The sequence below is a fragment of the Balaenoptera physalus genome (assembly GCF_965194825.1).
Source record: "Balaenoptera physalus genome assembly, chromosome: 1".
Lineage (NCBI taxonomy): Eukaryota > Metazoa > Chordata > Mammalia > Artiodactyla > Balaenopteridae > Balaenoptera > Balaenoptera physalus.
The window spans coordinates 82234966-82256495 of record NC_138882.1 but is presented as its reverse complement, the minus strand read 5'-3'; the positions used below and the strand labels follow the sequence as shown (position 1 = coordinate 82256495).

Below are 21530 nucleotides of genomic sequence, written 5' to 3'. Positions count from 1 at the left end.
CTCACCTCAAGGAGTGGGGGTGGGAGCTGAGACCTGAGTCCAGTCTCCTCCAGACACCCCCAGATCTCCTCTGATGGCTGCCAGAATTGCCTTCCTCTCTGCTTTTCTGATCTCCCACTCCCCTGCAAGTGGCTGGTTCCCCTGGGGGAAGCTGGGAGAGGCTGGCCAAACCTGTGGAGGGCTGGGACAGGAATAAGGTTTCTGGGGCGCCGGCCGGGGACAGAGGTCAGGCAGACATTTGATGAGGAGGCAGAAGAACGGGGGAGACGACCTTTTAAAGTCCCTTCCAGTTGGAGGAGTCGGGCATGCCGCTCCAAGGGATGAGAGAAGGACCAGAATGTCATGGGAAATGAATGATGGTTCAAGAGGAGACCAGGGGCTGGGGTTAAGTGGGGTCAACCCTGTCTCCCCCTACCCCCTTCGGTGCCAGTGACTGGGCAAGGGGCTGACCCTGCTGTCCGGGAGCGATTGTCACAGCCCTGTGGGGAGCGGGCGGGGAGCGGGGGAGGAAGGGGCCAATTCAGGCAAACCCCACCAGCCCCCCAGCCCAAAGGGAAAGGGGAGCAGAGATGGGAGGAGAGGGACCGGGGCTCCTGGGACACCCAAGGAAGAAGGCGAAGGAGGGACCCTGCCCCCCACAAGGCTACTCTGAGGAGAACTTCTCTTTGAGTGGGAATAGGGCTGGGAAGGAAGGTGGGACTGCACTGTGGGAGGGATGGTGAGGAAGGGGCCGGGCCACCCTCGGGTGGGCCTGGAGTGGGGAGCTCTTGGCAGCCCCGGCTGGGAGTGAGGGTGCTGTCAGCCGGCCAGGTTTCTGCCGCTGCCTGGGAAGAGCCCAGCCCAGAGATCCTTATCCAGGGCAGGGACAGAACTGGTTTCTCGACTGGCAGCACCAAGGGGGACAGGGGCAGGAAGAAGCCAAGAGGTCAGGAGGGCAGCGGCAGGCTTGAAGGAGAGGTGGGAGGACCTGACCTGGGGACCCCTGACCCTCACTACAGCAGCAGTCTCAACCACTGGGGGACCTCCATAGGCATCGATTTTGCATCCTATTTGCATATGACGGATTCACTTTCTAGACGGACTGAAGGACCCTCCCAGGTCCAGCAGCTGTCCCTGTGCTGCTATCTTGTCCCTCGTCTTTCTCAGGTATGACTGGCCCAGGCAGGAGAAATCCCTGGTTGGACTCCTCCCCACCTCCCCACCCCAGTCTCTCCCTTTCCACTGACACCTGAAGGGTCCTGAAGTCACTGCGGAGAGAGGCAGAGGAGTCAGCACGAGGTGGGGGACTCTGGAGGACTCTCCTCAGAGCCTGCTCCCTTTCATCCTCCGCTACAAAGGGCCTGGCGGCCCCAGTCCCATCCATCTTGTGCCTGTGGCGGTCCTTAAGCAGCCCTTTGTTGGGACCTGGGGTCAGAGGGCCTGGCCAGCATGCCCCCTCTCCTCTGAGCCCCACCCCTGGGGCCCTTTCTTTCCCCCTCTTCCCCTCCTCCTGAGTATCTCCGCCTTCTCCAGCCTAGATCTCCTGCTGTCCCTGCCCACGCTGCCTTCTCCCATCTTCCCCTCCCCTCGTCTCCTCCCTTTCCTCTCTCTCTCTCTCTCTCTCTCTCTCTCTCTCAGGGCTTCCTGCCTCTGGCTCCACCTCTGCCATTCCCTCCCATGTGGATTCCTGTAACGTGGCTCCTCCTGCCACACATGGGCACAGAGCTGCCCTCAGGTTCTGGAGGCCTCAGAGGTACCCTGGGCCCTGGCTTCCCCAGGGCTTTCTCCTCTCTGGTCTCAGCTGTGCCCTGATTCTCTTGGTTTTGACATTTCTAGACCTTTCTCTCAGCTCCACGCTCCTGTTTCTTGGTGTGTGTGTGTGTGTGTACTTCAGTTTCCCTAAGATGTCGGTGTAGACTGTCCCAGTGCCTGTAAGTGCCCCTGCCATGTGTGCCAGCCCTGACCTCAGGAGAGAATCACACATACCCCCTCCCTTGTCTTTGCCCTCCCTTCCTCTCTGGCTCCTCTTGCTCTGGCCCTTGTTGGGGCTCAGTGACCCAGGCCCCTCTGTTGCCCCAGAGGTTTCACCCTCTCCCTCTTCTCTGAGAAGCTCGGACTCTAGAAAAGACTCTGCCCACGATATCTCACAGAATTTTCAGGATGCATGCAGGGGGTGGGGGCTCCTATGCATTTTCCCTCAAATGCACCGCTGAGTAATGAGGGCAGGTAACAAAAGAGGAGCCCAAGAGGCCTTGGGTTGGGAGGGGAAGCTGGAGAGATTTTCTCACAGGCTGGGCTGGGCTGGGCCAAATGGGTGAGGTGGCCGCTCCCTGGTCCAATCTCCTGGGTCCAGGACTGTAACTTCCTCGTCATCTCAGGCTGGCAGGCAGGCAAGTACTGGAGAAGCAGAGCCAGGAGGAAGGGCCCGCCCAAGGGGAGCCTCCGTCTCAGGGTGGACACACAGCTACTGCTTTCAGAGGACCCCCAGTCTGATGGGGGAGTCCCAGTCCCTGCCCTCCGAGATCTCCTGGGAAAAATAAATGTCTCTTCTGTCTGCCATTCTCAACAACTTTATTCAGAAAGAGACAAGCTAGGCAGAGAAACAAGAGCAGATGCCCCAAATAGACAGACAGAGCTCCAGCCGCAAGGGCCTGGGAAAGGCTTGAAAAAAGACCTCTCCAGGGTGGGAGTGGGGAGTCAAGTTGAGGCGGGAAGGGTAGGCTGGGGAGCCAGCAGCCTGGATTCAGGCCAGACAGAGCTGGAGTCAAGGATGGGGTGAGAGGGGAGGAGGTGATGCCGAAGATAAAGAAAGGGCTCAGGCTGACAAGTTAAGACTTTTCTGGGTTAAACCAAACACAAAACTGGCATCCAGAAGGCTCAGCCTGATTCATTCTTCCATTTCTGAAAACAGCACCATCAGCGACCAAAGCCAGACAGCCATTCTTTTTTTTTTTTCATAAATTTATTTGTATTTATTTATTTCTTATTTTTGGCTGTGTTGGGTCTTCGTTGCTGCGCGTGGGCTTTCTCTAGTTGCAGCGAGTGGGGGCTGCTCTTGGTTGCGGTGCGCGGGCTTCTCATTGCAGTGGCTTCTCTTGTTGCGGAGCACGGGCTCTAGAGCGTGCAGGCTTCAGTAGATGTGGCGCGTGGGCTCAGTAGTTGTGGCTCGTGGGCTTTAGAGGGCAGGCTCAGTAGATGTGGCTCACGGGCTTAGTTGCTCCACGGCATGTGGGATCTTCCTGGACCAGGGCTCGAACCCGTGTCCCCTGCATTGGCAGGCGGATTCTTAATCACTGCGCCACCAGGGAAGCCCCCAGACAGCCATTCTTGACACCTCCCTTTTTCTTCCTCCATTCTAATGCATCACAGTCTGCACCCTCCCCCGAATTTTTCTCCACCTTCTGCCCAAGCATCTCACCAGTCTTCTGATGGCTTTCCTTCACTCCCCCTTTTCTCTGTTCCATCTCCACCTGCCAGAAGAAAATCCTTAGAACACAAATGAAATGCCACCCTTTTTTAAAATCCTTCAATGGCTTCTCATTGCTCTTAGAGTAAAATAAGAAATAGTGGCAATTCCCTGGTGATCCAGTGGTTAGGAGTCTGCGCTCTCACGGCTGAGGGCCCGGGTTCGATCCCTGGTCAGGAACTGAGATCCCACAAGCCGCGCAAGGCACAGCCAGAAAAAAAGAAAGAAAGGAAAAGAAAAGAAATACTTACTGTGGCCCTCAGGTCCTTCAGGTTCCGCACGATCCAGCCACTGATGGCCCCCAGCTGCCAGGCACTCCAGTTATGGGACCTTGAACAGCCCCAAACTGTCCTTAGGGACTTTACCCTGTGGTTCTCTCTGCCTAGAGCACCTTCCCCTCTGCTCTACCCCACTGAGTCCTCCAGGGCCCCCCTAAGTGCTTTGTCCTCCAAAACACCTGCTCTTCTGATGCTCTGCCCACCCCCAATCTAAATGAGGTCTTCTCTATGGCACTGTCTCCCTCTACTCCGCTTCTCCTTCATAGCACCTACCACAACAGGTAATTGCATATTTTTTTATTTTTTATTTTTTTTGGCTGCATTGGATCTTAGTTGTGGCACGTGGGGTCTTCATTGAGGCGTGCAGGGTCTTCGTTGTGGTGCATGGGCTTCTCTCTAGTTGTGGCACCCAGGCTCCTGAGCTCGTGGGCTCTGTAGTTTGCGGCACACAGGCTCTCTAGTTGAGGCACGCAAGCTCAGTAGTTGTGGTTCATGGGCTTAGTTGCCCTGCGACATGTGGGATCTTAGTTTCCTGACCAGGGATCCAACATGCGTCCCCTGCATTGTAAGGTGAATGCTTTACCACTGGACGACCAAGGAAGTCCCTTGCATATTTATTGATGCATTTACTTTTTAACTATCTTTCCCTACTAAAGGTCTGTTCCCCTCTCCCCCACAGGCCCCATGAGGGCAGAGATCTTGTCCATTTTATTCATTTCTGTGTTTCCAGTACCTAGCAGGGTGCCCAGCTCCTAGGAGGCTCTCAGGAAACAGTAGTTGGATGAATAAACAAAAGGGCCCCTCACCTCCCCCACCCCACACTCAGAGAGGGGACTTGCTTACCCAAGGACTCTGCACACTGTCTGCCCGCTCCCTGGCCCTGACCCTCTGCCCTCAGCTGCCGAATGTGGCCTCTCTTGGGGCAGGAGCAGGAGGCTCTGGCCCCAGGGCATCCCGGTCTTGCAGGGAAGAAGAGGCTCCCCAGCCGACACAGAGACTCTGAAACGTGACCACTGACTGTCTGTGCTGATGGAGGGAGAGGCCGCTTCAGGCCGTGTGAGGAGCTAAGCTTTGGAGAAGCAGCTGAATGCCAGTGGGTGAGAGGGCGGCATACCATGCAGGGGAGGTTGGAGCTGAGGCCTGCCTGGAGGAACACACACCCGAAAGGGCAGGGGCCATGTCTTGAAGGGCCTCTGATACCTGTTTGTTTGGACTTTATTTTGGACAAAAAGATGGGGTGCAGCTAAGGGGATTTTGTGTCTTGTTTATTGTTTTTTAAACAGGGCTCTGACATAATAAAATGTATGTTTTGAAGGAGCCTCTGGCAGCACTGTGGAGGATAGATCAGAGACACTAGCAGCTTACTATTTTTTTTTTTTAATTTTATTTTATTTTAATTTATTTTTGGCTGCGTTGGGTCTTTGTTGCTGCACCCGGGATTTCTCTAGTTGTGACGAGCAGGGCTTTCTCTAGTTGCGGCAGGCGGGGGCTACTCTTTGTTGTAGTGCGCGGGCTTCTCATTGTGGTGGCTTCTCTTGTTGCGGAGCACGGGCTCTACGTGTGCGGGCTTCAGTAGTTGTGGCTCAAGGGCTCTAGAGCGCAGGCTCAGTAGTTGTGGCACACGGGCTTAGTTGCTCCGCGGCACATGGGATCCTCCCAGCCCAGGGATGGAACCCGAGTCCCCTGCATTGGCAGGCGGACTCCCAACCACTGCGCCACCAGGGAAGCCCTAAGAGCTTACTATTGCTAAGTGCTATGTACGTAATGAGATTTATTTTATTTAACTATTACAACATCCTTGTGAGGTAGATGTTATATATAATTGCTGTTTTCTAGATTAGAAGCCTGAGACTCATAGCAGCCCTCTTCATTGGAAAAGTGCTCCTTCCCATCCCATGGGATTCTGATGGGATTGTTAATCACCGAGCCAGACCTGTTCCTTGGCCATGGGTGTGGCATGAGGTCCAGGCCTGGACAATCAGTGGGCCCCTTGCTCTGCCAACAGCAACTAGACCAAGGGTCCAAGGGATGGTCATGTGATATAAGCAGAACCAGACTGAGTCCTTCTGGGATGTTGAAGATATAGACCCCGGGAGAGAGTCCCACTTCTTTTTGGATCTCAAGCAGTAACCATGTAAGCTTGGGGCATATGAAGCCAATTTCCTATGATTTAGAGAATATTTCTGTGTGATAGGATTGAAGGTGACCAATGTACAAGGAAACAGAGGTGAGCAGGATGGATGCAAAGGGAGAGGCTGATGTACTTGTTTGGGTCCCTGGATTTAGCCACACTTGAAGCTAGACCCAGCTGAAACTTCCCAGTACATAAGCTATTAAATTACATTATTTTGTGTTTAGTTCAAAACTATACATGTACTCCCCCACCATGTTCAGAGCAGCACAATTTACAATAGCCAAGACATGGAAAAAAATCCAAGTGCCCATCAACGGACGATTGGCCTAAGAAGACGTGGCATGCATATATATATATATATATACACACACACACTATGGACTATTACTCAGCCATAAGAAAGAATAAAATATTGTCATTTGCAGCAACATGGATGGACATAGAGATTATTATACTAAGTGAAGTAAGTCAGACAGAGAAAGACAAATATTATATATCACTTACATGTGGAATCTAAAAAAATAATACAGGGAATTCCCTGGTGGTCCAGTGGTTAGGACTCCACACTTCCACTGCAGGGGGCCAGGGTTCACTCCCTGGTCAGGGAACTAAGATCCCGCAAACCGGGCAGTGTGGCCAAAAATAAATAATAATAATAATACAAATGAACTTGTTTACAAAACAGAAACAGACTCACAGACATAGAAAACAAATTTATGGTTACCAAAGGGGAAAGGGGATGGGGGAGGGATAAATTAGGAGTATGGGAATAACAGATACACACTAACATATAAAATAGGTGAACAACAAGGATTTACTGTATAGCACAGGGAACTATATTCAGTATCTTGTAATAGCCTAAAATGGAAAAGAATTGAAAAAATATATATATATATATCCGAATCACTTTGCTGTACACCTGAAACTAACACAATATTGTAAACCAGCTATACTTCAATTAAAAACAAAAACAAAAACAAAAAATCCAGACAACTGAAGCTCAGAGACACTAAGTAACTTGTCTGAGGTCACACAACTAGCAAGTGGCAGAACTAGGATTTGAACCTCTCTTATTCTAACACTTGTGCTCATTTCGCCCTGTCACAGCATGATAATGTAAAGAGCAAACAGGCAAACCAGTTAGGAGGTGAGCAATGAGAAAGCATGGTCTAGGGCAGTGGCCTGGGGAAGCAGGGCAGGCATTTGAGAGAGATCATGATGGAATTTGGGAAGACACAGGACAGACCTGAGTGTGGAGGCTCAGGGAGGTGAGTGGGAGGAGGACCCAAGGGGCCTGGAAGACCCAGGAGACAGGGCAGATGGGGCAGAGTGAGGGATCTCAAGGCAGAGATGGGTTTGTCTCAGACACAGAGGATATCTGGGCAAGAGCAAGGCCAGCCTGTGGGTGGTGACGAGCTCATCTGGAACCAGGTGGGAAGCCAAGGCCAGGCCCGGGGTCGTCCACAGATTGGGGTTGGAGGAGAGAGAAGGAACAACTGGAGGAGGAGGAAGCTGTGTCACCATCATGGGAGAAGGTGGGAATCAGTGTCACCATCATGGGAGAAGGTGGGAATCAGTTCCCCAGCGCCTGCTCAGAGTCAGGGGTGCCCTGGTGGCCTTGGAAGCCAGAGCAGGAGACAAAGGAGGCTGGAGGAGGGGAAGTGAAGGTGATGCTCATGGATTCAGCAGCAAATGAGGGGGTGGTGATGAGAAAGGTGAAGGGAAGGTGGTTCCCTCCCAGGTGTGTGAGTCGCACCGGTGCTGCTGAAACATCGACTCTCTCACGCTGCAATTCAGAGGCGAAGTTGAACTCAGGTGACTTACCCAACCCCTTCCCAATGAGCCAGAGACAGGTTTTATTTTCTAAAACATTTTAATAAAATTAACCAATAAATATTCTACACTGTATGGGCTACAGGGACAAAGAGTGGAAGACAGAGGGCCGGTCTTCCCAGTCAGGCCCTCGGGTCCCCTTGCAGAAAAAGAGAGAGACGGTGCTCTGGGCTGGCTTGGGGCTGGGACTGCTCACTTGGGATGGGGGGAGTGATTCTGGAACGGGTGATCTGGGGTCCTGCCATCCATCCCACTTTGTTGGTGTATGGGAGGAGAGGAGGGGCCAAAAAAAGCAGAGCCCCTGCAGGAGGCATCCTAGCACCCCCAGAAGTGACTGGGGTGAGGGGAGAGCTAGCCTAGAAGGAAAGAATGGGGGAGGGGCAGCCCATGGGGCAGTGAAGCAGGGAGCATGGGCTGGTGGCGGGCTCTGGCGGCTCTTGGGCCACAGCCACTCACTCTCGGACATAGACCCTGGTGCACACGATGTCGTCCGCCGTCATGGTCTGAAAGGGGAGAAGTCATTGTTAGCCCGGGAGGCCCCTGGGTCCTGTGCTTGGGAGCAGCAGGGTTGAGTGGAGGTGTTCTGCTTGACCTCCAGGTCCAAACCTACTTCTTGGCTCAGGACTGACAGGTAAGAGCTGGTCACAAAATGCCTGGGCATCATGGGATGGAGGACAATACAGCCCCAGGGGTCCATCCTAAGTCTTTCTCCCCAAGCCAGGAAGATGCCCGCAGAGAACTGTTGGGACCTCTCAGCGCATGTCCTTTGCTCCACACGGAAGGGACACACTTTTACGTTTGCACAAGGACACTGTATGGGACAGGGACAGCCTAGTCCTGCCCCAGCAGCCTCATAGGAGACGGGGAGACCAGCCACAGTTGTTCTTAAATCTCCTGCACCCTGGAATGTCCTGGAAAATCTCTGAAGGTAGCACTGGGCTTGCTCTGAGCTGAGAGGACGCAGGCCTTACCAGGATCAGCTCTCCATCATTGGTCAGTTCTCTGGTCCAGGAGGTCTTGGGACCCTCTCCCTTCAAAAGCCTCTGCTCGCAGACCATTTTGTTCTCACTCTCCCATTTTACCAGGCTCTGCATGAGAGGGTGGTCAAGTGAGGTGGGCCCACAGCAGGGACAATGCTGTGAGAGGTATAGGGGATGCACCCCGTTTCTACCCACCACCACTATCTAGGTACTTTCTCCATTGGAACTGGAGGAAAGACTCTAGGAAAAGACTGGAAAATGTCATGTTGAGAGGCAGGGCAATAGATGCCATGACCCTGAGGGACCCCGTCCCGGCACGCACCTTACAGGGTCTCCCGTCCACAGTCTGCTCTTCAAACTCTTCTCCGATATTGAAGTTGATCTCCGTGGTACGCACGGTGGTAGAGGTTTTGATGTAGAAAGTGTCTCCCTCCTGTTTGATCTCCACTGCTGGCTTGGATGCTGCAGCCACGGCGATCTTCCTCAGCATCACGTTCACCCCTGGAGGGAGAGGAGGGGCTCGACTTTTATGGGCGCTCCAGGCACCTGTCTCACACTCTCCCCAGGGACAGCAGGAGCAGGCTAAACTGTGAGCAGCTGGGAAGAGGGGCTGGGTGCCTGGGTGTCCAAGAAAGTACCTTGGAGGGAGGACAGGTGGTACAGCCCTGATGGCTGGTGGGTTCAGGGAGGAGGGACAGAGAGGCAGTGCCCTGCCCTTGGGAGTTCTGCTTCTAGCTACGGCCCCACCTGGATGAGTCAGCAGCCCTGGATCGGGATCCCCAAGTCTCAGCTCTTCACTCGGTTCTTGGGGGCAGCTTCCCCCTATTCCTCTCATCCTGCTACAGCTCACCTTGGCTCAATTCACCTCACTTTTGGTCCTTTGTCCACCCTGCCGGAGACCATCTGCTGGGGTGGGCTCACCAGAGTCACTGCGTCTGCACCCCCGCCCAAGTGCAGGGCAGGCCTTCCCCAGCCAGGCCTCACCACTCACGTCCTGGAGCAGGGGCCACTTCCCTCTCTGCCCACTCACCTCCCCTGTCTTGTGGCCTTTATTTGCTGAGTCTCTGTCCCTCCCCAGGATGAGAAGGAGCAGGGATTCTCAGCAGGGGAAGAGGTGGGACAGCTGTTTCCCCCTACAGAATGGTCAGCAGCCTGGGGACACCACAGGCTGTGAAATAAGATCCATTAGGCCATGATTTCCACCTGGCTCACCCTCCCTTGCAGGCTGGGTGACCCTGGGCAAATGGCTTAACCTCTCTGAGCCTTAGATTCCACAACTGTAAAATGGAGACAGTAACTTCTTCAAGAGCTTATCACATGGGATGATGTGTGTTTAGGCCCTAGCACACACAGTGCCAGGCACATCTTTATGTTTTCAGGAAACAATAGCTACTCTTATTGTTGTTGTTATTTTCACTGATAAAAGGGAGGCAAAGAAAAAGCCAGAGTTGGGGCTCAGACAAAGTTCCCTGCATCGGACTCCTGCCCACCTGCCCTCCTGGAACAGAAAGGGACACTCCCCTCCCCTGATGTGGGCCCGACTCCAGGAACAACCACCCCACTTCAGGGGTCAGGTCTTCTCATTCAGCCTCTGTGGATTCAGAGTCCCTGTGCTGTCCCCCTAGCTTTTCCCAGATTGGACCCCTTCTCTCTATTCCCTAGTTATTTAAAAGGGGTAGAGGAGCTGGAGAGAGCAGCCCTCTGACACGAAGTCAAGCAAGCAGGGAGGCACCTCTAGTCAGGGCCCAGGTCCAAGCTCTACACCGCTTCACCTGGCCTGGCCTCCTGCCCTGAACTGGAGCAGAACGCTTCAGGGAAGCAATGGGTGGGATGAGGGGCCAAGTTGGGCTGGGCCAGGCAAGTGGGATTCCCTAACTCCCAATGCGGTCCAGACCCCCTGGCCCTCCTCCAGACCTGGGTCCCTAGAGAAACAAATCCCCTTTCCCCTCGGCACCAGAGCAGACCCACTCTATTCCAGACAGAAGGGAGTGGGAGGAAGCCCTGTCCCTCAGGAGCCCCAGGAGCCCACTTCTTGGCTGCCGATCTCTTGGGTCCAGGGAGAAATGACTGAGGTTCCCAGGACCAATTGACTTGGTAAAAGAGACATATCCCACTCCACCTCCTTGGACAAAAAGACTACTTCACTCTCTGGTGCGACCCAGGAAGTCCATCCTGTTATCCATCTTTCCCGTTATAGGAACAGGAGCTGCTAGCTATGTGTCATGACCATCACACTGGATGGGACGGGTATCCCCCAAACACCTGAGCATCCCTCCCCAGGAGAGAGACTCTTGCACAGGACAAAGAGGGGTGAGAAGGGACTGAGGTTCCTGCGGAAGCAAGGCTAGGTCCAGAGGAGACACCCCTCCAGCCAGCTTCTGGTACCTGTGGTGCTGGGGCCAGGCTCAGCCAACCTTGGCTGATTCAGGACTGTGTTTGTCTAACGGGTCTGTTTTCAATCTGCCCCCCAGCAAGCCCTGAGGAGGGCACGTGGCTCTGAGAGACCCCGCAGGGAGGACAAACAGACTGAAGACAGACAGACAACAAGGTTGGGTTTGGGATCTTATCCTCCAGCTGGGGCCTGGGGGTGTGCCAGGCCACTGCCTCCTCCACTGGGGAGAGGGGCCAGAATCCAGAGAAGTTGGGGGAGGGAATGGCATCTAGGCTTTCTGAAGGGAAAATTTTTATCCTTTGGCAGGATCTTGGCGGCACGCGGGATCTTGGTTGCAGCATGAGGCATGCATGCGGGATCTAGTTCTCCGACCAGAGATCAAACCCAGGCCCCCTGCACTGGGAGTGCGGAGTCCCCATTGGACCACCAGGGAAGTCCCTGGATCTTTAATTTCAACAAGGGTAGGGCAAGAAAGGCTGACATGATTACAAGAAATACTGTGGTCAGACTGCAAGAAGAACTAACGGTAAGGAAGGATGGAAATCCCTGCTTTCCTCACTGCATTCCAGACCCTTCCTAGTTCCTGACTCAGTTCTACAGCACCCTGCCCCACACAGGGTGCCCTCTGCTCATTCCAGCTGGGGTCTCTCTGTTCAGTTCAGAAATTGATGGCTCCCGGGTTTCCAGGTGGCTTCCCAGTGGCGGGGTCCTTGACTAACCTCCATCTCTTTGCAGAGCCCTCTCCCCAGCCGGCCCAGGCTTTCCCCCACCTCCCCAGATACCAGAGGGCACACAGAAGTTGGGAAGGGCAGTCTGGGTAGATTCAACTTCCTCCACCTTTAACCAACAGACCTAGCTGGGCTGCAGCCCGTCTCCAGGGAGGCAGGGAGAAGAGAATTCGGATTTTCTGAAAGGGAGGGGATGGCTGGGGTTTCACACGAAGCCATTTGTTGAAATCTAAGAAAGTGATAATTATCCAGAGCGAGTTTAGGATTCTGGAGCTGCTCGCTGTAGGAAAATATTTGTCTCACAGATGGAGGGTGGGGGGAGCAGAGTGGAAAAGTTCTGAAAGGGGAAGAAAGGGGGATCTGGGGGCCCTGCGGTGACGGATCACCTGGTGGGTGGAGCCCCGCGCAGAGAGATATGGAATCTGCCCGGGGATTGGGTTACCTGCGGGGGGCAAGGGGAAGGAGGCAAGAATGCCTGGGGTGGGGGTGGGAGGCTCGGCTGGGTAGGGACCCAGGCTCCCAGCCTGGATGCAGGGTTTGCAGATTCCGAACTGCGGAGAACCCCACTGCCTCACCCCAGGGAATACCGACCTCATGCTTCTGGTTTCTACTTGATTCAGAGGCTGAGTCGCCGCAGGAGTTGGCGTCTGTGGGCGCCCCGCCAGAGGAAGAAGGATTTAGGTGTTCGGACCCAGCGCCCCGGGACCCAGGCTTCTGACCCCTATTCTTGGGAATGCAGGCGCCCAGCTTCCCACGCCCTGATTCCAACTTCCCTTTCTTTCTCGTACCCACCTCCGAGGCCTCGGGGCCCCCTCTCATCTCCCGGGGGCTCAAAAATCTCCTTACCCAGAACTTTGAGCAAATCCTCGAAGTTCTCCGATCGGATGATCTTCCAGTTGCCAGAGAAGTTGGGCATGGTGGCGGTGCTAGTGGCGGTCCCCTTAGATCCTTCGGCTGGAGCACTGGACGCTGAGTCCTTTAGTCGAAAGAGATGTCTCCGCCGCCTTCGCCGGGTGGTGAGACTCAGGAACCAGGACTCGTCCGAGGACAACCCTAAAGCCGGCCTGGGCTCTCGCGCGGGCAGCTTTTATACCCTTCGTGGACCCGCCCTTGCCCAAGAATGAGGTGGCCCCGCCTCCCGCTCCCCCCCCCCCTCCACCCCACCTGGGGGGCCTTGAGCCCCGGCCCTGCATTACCACCCCACCCCCACTCCCACCCCGTCCTCTGGATCTAGCCCAGTGGGCGGGTCCAGAATTCGCTGAGAGGGCCCGAGATTGCTGGCTCCCGCGCCAGTGGGTGGATGAGGAGGCGGACGGAGGGCTAGCCCTCGGACTGGGCTCTCAACCGAGAGGAGAGGGCGCTAGGCCCGGGGCACAGATGCTGGGCTCTCATGTCCTGCAGTCCGAGGCACAGGGTCGCACCTCGCCTGTTCCCCATCCCTGCCCAACCTGACACGGTGCGCTCGACTCCTTGGCGCCGGACACCCGGCGACACCACCGGCGGGTGAACCCCTGCTTGCAAGCCAGAGCTGGGGAAGAGAGTGGGCGGCCGAGCTCCGGCTCCACTGAAGCTTGAGCTGGGTCCAGTGTGACCGCTCCGAACTCAAAGAGTTCGGCTGGGGACCCCTGGGGTTCAGGGGCCAGGCACCTAAGTGAGGCAGCGGCGCCCCCTGCTGGAACAACTCGAAGAGGCTGGGAGGGGGCTTCACCCGCTACCCACCACCCTCGACTCCCCACCCGGTATGCGGCTCCAGTAGCGCCTGCGGACGGTGGAAGTTGGCGCAGGGAGACTCATTCTTCTTAAAGCGTTGGGCGGCCATCGAAGGGTTAAACAAGAGCCTGGAGCGCCAGGCTGGGGAGGGCAGAGGTCACAGCCAATCACTTGACACGAGCTCTTTATTACGGTGCTTTCTCTGTCACTCGGCTCCCCAGACCCCCGAGGGAATCGCAGTAGGCGGCAGGGAGGGGAGGCGGGGACTGAGGCGCGGAGCCCTCGGCGCGCCGCCCTGCCACCTAGGTTGGGGGTAGTCTGGGTGCCCCGGGGAAGGGGCGGAGCGGGGTCTCAGGTGTCACCATTCTGAGCCGTAAAACGGGCGGAAGGAGAGGCCGCCCCTCCGTGAGCGGCTTTGAAGTGGGAGATCAAAGGAGGGGGCAGGGAACGGCTCCCCGCGGAGACCCAAGTGGCAGTGAGCGAGACCCCGGGGGGAGACAGAGAAACAGAAATGGAAGTCAGGCAGGGAACCTCGGAGACAGGCCGGGAGACCCGAGGCCGCCGACCGCAGAGGGTGCGGTACCCCGAGCGGGCGGAACCCGGGGGCCTGTCCAGCGCTGAGGGACACGGCGGCCCAGCTGCCCTCGGCGAATCCGTGCACGTGGCCCCGATGCCCGTACCGCACCGCACCCCCGCCACCCTGCCGGAGCTGTCCTCCCAGCTTCTTCCGAGGCGGGGAAGAAAATCCCCACATCTGGTCCCAGCCCTGGGTTCCTGCCCTGGCCCCTCCCTGCCAGCGTGGCCATGGGTGGAGCAGAGGACAGGCTCTCCGAGACTCTAAGCCCTTTCCCTTAGAGCCCCGGAACGGTCTAGGGAGGCAGGGGCCTTAGTTGGGGAGGAGCGCGGAGGAGGAGAGCCAAGGGAGAGGGGCTGGAGGATTTACCAAAGACACACTGGAGGTCGAGCCTCTGTGCTGTAAAGAGGAAAATCTCTAAATTATGGGTGTGTAGGAAAAAAATAATGCAACTAGGGTGACTCTGGAGCAGGAGGGATGGAGATTAGACTGTAGAAAGGACTTCTCGACAGGGTCCCACCCTGCAATAACCAATAAAATGTCAATTCTGAAGAAGGGAGCTGAATGCTCCAGCCTGGTTTTAGGGTTCCAGGTTTGGTGTGGGAGAGTTTATTTGGGGGTGTGGTTGGCCTGGTCTTCTGGAAGTGAGGGGGCAGCAGGTCGAAGGGCTCTCGGAGGATGGACAGACAAAAGCAGAGGTGGTGGAGGGAAGGGGGTGGTCCCTAGGGGGTGCTCAGGGCCTGGGGTTAAGGCACTGCCTGTGCTCCTCCCCCATCCACCCGGCTCCAGCAACGCTGTAGGTAAAGGGAGGGGGATTAGATTCTGACAGTGAAATCAGGCTCCCAGCCAAAGGGATGAGAGGCTGGGGGAGGGAACATGGCGGAAAGCAGACTCCTGCTGCCTCTCCTTCCCCCTCACTGCCCCCTACCTCTTCCACCCAGGTCCCATGTCCACCTCCACTCCAGCCCTCTTGAGACCCCAGCCAGAATAGTCCAGTCTCCTCCTCAATATGCATCCCTCCTGCTGCAAAAGAGAAGGGCCAGTGTTGGCCCTCTCCCCCACAAGCCTTGTGACCAAGGATGTAGAAACCTCGCTCAACAGATGGTCACCAGAATGAGGGAGCCTAGACCTGCAGGAGCACAGAGGAGGGATGTGATCTGGCTGAGGAAACTGGAGAGGCTGGAGGTGGGGGCTCCCTGGGGTGGAGGAAGGAGGCCTGGGGCCACTCCCCTCCCTTCATTTCCTCACTCCCCCCACTGGCCAGGCAGCCAGAATTTCCAAAAAGACAGAAGTAAGACAAAGGAAAGTTGGGCTAGGAGGGGAATTTTTTCCAGATGTGCTTGTGGTTTGGCAGCTCTGGGCCTGAGCTTCAGCCCCCGCACCCCAACCCTGGCTGAGGGAGGTGGGCAGAGGGTCCAGAGCATGGTGCTGCGCAGCTAGGCTGGATGTCTCAGCCTGCAGCAGCCCTGTTACCCCACAGAAGCATGGAGGTTCATGTGTAAGGGGTGCTTAGGGGAGATTCAGGGGAAGGGGTTGGGGGACTGGGGTTGGGGGCAGTGGGATGAGAGGGCTGGGGGTGCCGGGAAAGGGGGCTAACAGAGGAGGCTGGGGGAGCCTAGGGGCAAGGGGCAGGGGCTAAGGCCCTGAAACCAGGCGATGGGGAGGAGTTTAGCCAGCATCAGTCATTCAGTCACAACTGGCTTTAATTTCCCGCTGGGATCCATAAGGAGAAGGAATTTCCTAGTGTCGCTGGCCTTTTAATTATGACCAAATCTGCTGCAGATCTCCTGGGGCAATGCGTTCCCCTTTCTAGGAGCCTTGGTCATACTCCTCTTGGGGTTCCCCTAGGAATTTGGAGACTCAGGTGGGGGAGGGTGCCTAATTGGTGAGAAAAGCTGGGGGAGCAGAGGCAGGATGGGGGTGGGGTGGGGAGGAAACCAACCAGCTTGAGAGAGTTAGGAAAGAAACACTCTGGGGCTTTGTTCCTGTTGCAGTGTGGCTATGAGGAAAGTGGCTGGTTTTGAAGAAGGAATGGAGATGGGTGGGCTCTGAATGGTTGCAAGAGTGTGGGTGTGAGTAGATGTAGATGCTCCCCCACTCCTCTCCATTCCCTTGAAGCTGAGTGGGGGAGGAGTGATGGGAAGAGTGGGAGTGTCATGAACCCCTCACCCTCACCCCCAACGGGGACCAAGGAGATTCTCTGGCCAAAGCCAGCACTTGTAGAAGGGCCTCACCCTGACCAGTGTTATTGCATCTGCTGGATCACAGAGTTTGTTGGCTGGGAGTCACGTAGAAATTAAACCCAGGTGGGGCTGGACACCTGGGTCTCTGCCACTCAGGGTAGGGGCAGCAAATAAAGCAGGACTTCTATAGAGGGTGGGGAAGTCGGAAAGTAGAAGAGAGGAGTTGGGAGTGCCTGGGGCAGGACAGCTGTGTCTCCTGGCCTCCCTGAGCCCTCAGGATTCCACTCAGCACCAAATGTAGACTTAAGCATCCTGCCTCCTAGTCTGCTCTGATCCTCGGTACCGAAAGGGGTGTTCCATTCGTGTGTCTCCCTGGGTTTAGGGACCAGCCCTTTTCAAATCTGGTAAGGCCGGCTCTGATTCTCCCCAAATGAAATTGCCATTGCAACAGGATGGATGGCAGTTAGACCAAAAAAGAGCTTCCAGCAAGCTAAAGTGCAAGCTGGGAGACAGAGATCTAGAAAGGAGGCAACTCATTTCCCAGGAACATTTGGGCACACGGGAGAGACCCTGGGAACTAAGGAAGGCATGAGCAGAGAATCTGAGCGACCAGGGGGAAGGGGCGGCTGGACTCAAAGGCAGGGGATGACAAGTGGCCTCCGGGGCCAGCCCCGGGGCCCTGCAAAGAGGGAGGTAAATATGTCCCAGTAGGGTCAGACCCGCAGGGTGTAAGGAGGGGACTGACTGTGACAGGAGGGATGACAGTTAGACCAGGGGAGGATCTGCACCGCACCCAGGCAGCCAGGCGGCTCCTCTGTTGTTTTTGGCTCTGCTACCTGGTTCCCAGCTCCGTCTGCCAACGCTTTCCTCAGGGCTGGGCCGGGCACACTGAGCCGGGCAGGCTGAGCAAGGGAGGGGAGAAGGAGGAGGTGGGGATGCACTGGCTGAAGACGTGTCCGGATTGAATCTCTTTCGCCTGAGAGAGGCCCCTGGCTCTGCTCGTCTTTTCAGGGGACAGGCGCAGAGGTGTGGGCAGTCACTGAAGAGCCTGGAGACCCCCTGCACAAGGCCTGGCCACCACTGCACTGATTCTATTCCTTGACCCTGGGCTCTTTGTTCCTCTGTCCCTCTACCGTGGCTCCACCACCTAGACTTTGCTTCTTGCCAGTCTGGCATGGGAGGTCATCCCTTTCTCCACGTAGGGCCCTGCTCAGTTTTCTCTCCTACTGCAGTGAAAGGCACCAAACCCGACTCCCCTTCCTCTGGAGCCTCCATGCTTCTCAGAGAACCTCCAGGCTGAGGTGGGGATTCAGTGTGGCCGGGACTGTTGGTAGCAGTTGTCAACATCTGAAGCTGGATGGGCCTGGACCTGACTCTGGCCAGCTGTGGCCCCTCCCCACCTTCTGAAGGAATCCCCCCAGGGCAGCACTGCTGGATGAAGAAGTCAGTCACCACCGTGACCTGCAGTTAAACTCCTCTTAGCTTTTATGATGCAGTGACTAGGGCCAGACCCCTCTGCCATTTCCACTCCCTGCCCTGCACTGGCCCCTTAACCCCTGGCAGCGCAAGGCAGGAGGGAGAAGGCTGTAGCTATGACAGGTTTGGCAGCCTGGACACCTGGGTTTGCATGGCACCTGGGGACAGTGGCTAACCCTGGAAAAGATGAACAGCCTGCAGTCTAGCCCAAGACTGGTTCTGGGGAGCCCGAGCCATCTCCCAGATGCCTCCTCTCCCACTCTCTGAGGATGGCAAATGGAAGAAGAGCCAGGGGTCTAAAGAACCCTTCTCTCCATTGAGATGATCTGGAGTTTCTAGAGGAAGAAAGAAATCGGCAAGGCTGCAGACTGGATGGGTGCTATATTCCTCCTCTGGCCTGAACTGCAGAAGGTGGGCGCTGGGCCAGATAATCAGACTCTGGGATTGAAGAGGAAAGAGCCAGGAGGGAGGCGAGAAGGGCGAGAAGAAACTGAGGGGGCCCCAGGTCTGGGCTTTGAGGTTCTGGATGGAGACAGAAAGAGGGTGTTGGACTCACTGTCCCTGGGGCGGGGGGGCAGGGTAAGGGGGGCTGATGGGTCAGACTCAGGAACGTCGGCCAGCTTGGGGAGAACACCTCTTCAAAGCTCCTTAGCTCTCCCATTTCCCTCCTGTCTCTAGCCCCCAAATGCAGCTACTGTCTCCAGATAAGACCTAGTAGCTTGGGACTCCCCTGGTGGCGCAGTGGTTAAGAATCCGCCTGCCAGTGCAGGGGACACGGGTTCGAGCCCTGGTCCGGGAAGATCCCACATGCTGTGGAGCAACTAAGCCTGTGCACCACAACTCCTGAGCCCACGCGCCTAGAGCCCGTGCTCCGCAACAAGAGAAGCCACCACAATGAGAAGCCTGTGCACCGCAACGAAGAGTAGCCCCCGCTCGTTGCAACTAGAGAAAGCCGGCGCACAGCAACGAAGACCCAATGCAGCCAAAAATAAATAAATAAATTAAAAAAAAAAAAAGACCTAGTAGCTTGGCCCCCAGCCTGGCTCCTAGGGGCCTATGGAAACCAGCTGTGCTAATGGCTCCAGGAAGGAGGCTGAAGCTACAAGAGTCGGGTAATAAGTGCCAGCTTCCCCAACACCAGGGCCCTTCTTGCTGCAGACCAGGCCCAGGCCAGTGGGCCAGACTCCCTGTAGACAGAATCAGAGGTGCAGGGGGATTTGAGCAGAGTAAGGGAGGGCCCCAGGAGCCCAGATTCCTGGTCCCTGCCCCCATCCTCCCATCTTGAGCAGGCAGGGAATTAAGAAGGGATACAAGAGTTCAGAGTCTGACCCCTTTGCCAGGCTAGGACCTTGTCCTTCCAGTGACCCTGCCATCCCACCCCTCCTTATAGCAGGGCTGGAGACATGGGAGGGTGGGGGAGGCCCCAGACTGACCTAGCCCTAATGGCTTTCCCTGGGCAGCATGAACAAAATGGGAAAAAGATGTGTGAGGTGGGAAGCTCTGATTTCCTTTCCCCTGTAGGCTCCAGCTCTGGAAAATGTTAGCTGTCAAAGAGAGACTGTACAGTCTCCCTGCCTCCCCCAACCCAGTACTCCTTACCCCATCCCATCCACCAGGGCCCCCCAGCCTGCCCGGATTCCCAGAGGGCACTGGGCTAGTGCCTGTGAACTTCAGCTCGCCAGGCTGAGGACACACATTGTTGTGACAAAGCCTCCACCTCCCCCCCCACCCCCCGCCCCGGCCTGCGTCTTCTCCACCAACCTGGGAAAGACATCCAAGCGGGAGCTTTGGCACTTGGGATCCTCAGGGACACGTCCCTGGGGGATCAAAGGAGCCAGCAGCTCCTGGATTTCACAGCTGCCAACCTCTCGCCACGGTCTCACGCCTCCTAAATCCCAGCTCTCTAGGACTGTCAGCCACACATTTCCAGGTTTCCAGATGACCTGGATTTTTGGTTAGTCTTCCCACTGAGCTTGCAGTAACTGGCCTAGAGAGGGAGCCATCCTGAGTCAAGGACACACAGGGTGTGCCTTTCTCCCTGCTTGCGGGCAGTGTGGTCTCGTTGGGCCAAGTCTCCTCTGATGAGCTCCCTGACCCGCTGGTGCTAGGTTCCTAGGAGCCCCAGGGAATTGATTCCAAAGCTGGGAGGAGGCAGTTCCTGCCTTGGAGTGGAGAGTGGGCATGAGGGTGGGTTCTAACCTAGCAGAAAGGCAACAGAACACTCTGCCCTTTCCCCAGCCTGGGGCCCCTTTGATCTGACCCCAGATCCACCCTCCCACCCTTCAGGAAAGCTTCCCAGACCTACCCACTCTGCCAGCTCAGCCCGGCGTCCAAGCCCCAGCCTTAGGTCTCCAGCTGTCAGGCTGGATTATCTGCCTCTGCCTCCCTGTTGGTCCTGGGTGTGGGCTCCACCTCCCTCCCCAGCTCCCAGGGCAGGGGCAGTCTGCCTTCTTCCTCCTTTGGTTATGGTTTGGATCCGTCTCATGGAATCTTTCCAAGAAGCAACCGAGCAGGATTCCACAAGGTAGAAGGGAGTGAAGAACCTGCCCCTTGGGGAAGCTGCCTCTGGTCTAGGGATGCCAGACAATTTAGGTTCCTGGTGCTGCGTTGGGACAGGGGGGTCAGGGTCACAGGCACAGGGCCCAATCCTCAGTGCCCAGGTCTGGGAAAGGAGTGGCTCTGACTCTGAACCCACCACTGTGCAACAACTTTCCATGTACTGTCTTGGGTCTGTTTGATTCCAAAGCTTTGCTCTTAAACACTTCAGAGTGGAATTCAGTTGAGCCTGGAGGAAGATTAAGATGTACTTGTCTTTCCATGGCAAATTCTTAAAAATACCTTCTCTCTCTGCCTCTTCCCACCACCCCCATCTCTCTCAAAATCCTATGCATTATATACACTGTTTCAAAGAAAGCACAGAGTTGATGGTATCCCTAAATAAGGCTAGAAGCCTTACATATTAAAGAAAGAAACAAACAAAACCAGCAAGTCAGCACAGTTAAGCGGTGGGAGGGCAGAGAGGAGAGTGGAGCAAAAACCTGTGCAGCAGTTCCCACAGGCCAGGGGCTGGGGTGGAAGGGACTCACCAGGACCCCTCCCCTAGCAGTGCCACTAGATGTCACTTACCCATTTAGTCACTGCCCGAAAGAGATAGTGCAACCCTGTCTGCCCAGAGTCTGCAGCAAATCTCCACCCCTGACCATCCTTGGGTCCCCAGCTTCTGAGGGTGCATGTACTTCCTGAGCTCTCTTTGGTGGGCTAGTGTATACAGGAGCTTGGGTGAGAGTTGAAAAGCCAAAGATGTCGGTCTTGGCTTAAACATTTGTTCAGCATCAACCACACCAAAGATCGTCCATGTGTATGTAAAGTTAGTCTCAAGTGAGGCCACTTACCACATCCACTGCCTCAACTCCTATCATCTCTTGCCTAGATTACAGCAAGAGTCTCCTCTTTGGTTCTCTGTTCCCACTCTCCTCCCTTCACAGCAGTCAGGGGGAGTCCTTTAAATCCTGAGTCAGTTCACACCAGTCTGCTCAAAACCCTGCACTGGTTCCCCATTTTGTGCAGATATTAAGCCCAACTCCTTACGATGGCCTACAAGGCTCTATATTATCTGCCTGTATCTCCCCCTGCTCACTAACCCCAACTCCTTCCCCCTTCCCCTTGGCTTTCCCTGTTCCAGCCATGCTGGCCTCCTTGCTGCTGCCTAAATACACCAAACATTCCTCCTGCCTTTGCACCTACCTCTTCCTCTGGAATGTTCTTCCCCTAGATATTTACATGACTTGCTCCTTCAC

General features: G+C 55.8%; 1 protein-coding gene across 2 annotated transcripts; it reads right to left on the bottom strand.

Annotated features, from left to right (window-relative positions):
- Positions 1-7711: 7711 nt before the first annotated feature.
- CRABP2 (cellular retinoic acid binding protein 2) lies at positions 7712-12889 on the bottom strand. Of its 2 annotated transcripts, XM_082466840.1 has the most exons (4): positions 12637-12877; positions 8993-9171; positions 8662-8778; positions 7712-8193 (listed from the first exon to the last, which is right to left on the bottom strand). In XM_082466840.1, exons 1-4 carry the CDS (start codon positions 12704-12706, stop codon positions 8143-8145), a joined length of 417 nt encoding a protein of 138 aa, XP_082322966.1. In that variant the 5' UTR covers positions 12707-12877; the 3' UTR covers positions 7712-8142. The 2 variants fall into 2 exon arrangements, with proteins under 2 accessions (XP_082322966.1, XP_082322967.1); XM_082466841.1 differs by lacking the exon at positions 8662-8778 and having other exon boundaries at positions 12637-12889.
- Between the last annotated feature and the right edge of the window lie 8641 nt (positions 12890-21530).

Coding starts and splice junctions, on each gene's coding strand:
- CRABP2 (XM_082466840.1), bottom strand. CDS start 12,706: ATGCCCAACTTCTCTGGCAACTGGAAGATCATCCGATCGGAGAACTTC. Junction 9,172..12,636: donor GGATTTGCTCAAAGTTCTGG/GTAAGGAGATTT, acceptor CTCTCCCTCCAG/GGGTGAACGTGATGCTGAGG. Junction 8,194..8,661: donor ATGATGGAGAGCTGATCCTG/GTAAGGCCTGCG, acceptor CTCCCCTTTCAG/ACCATGACGGCGGACGACAT.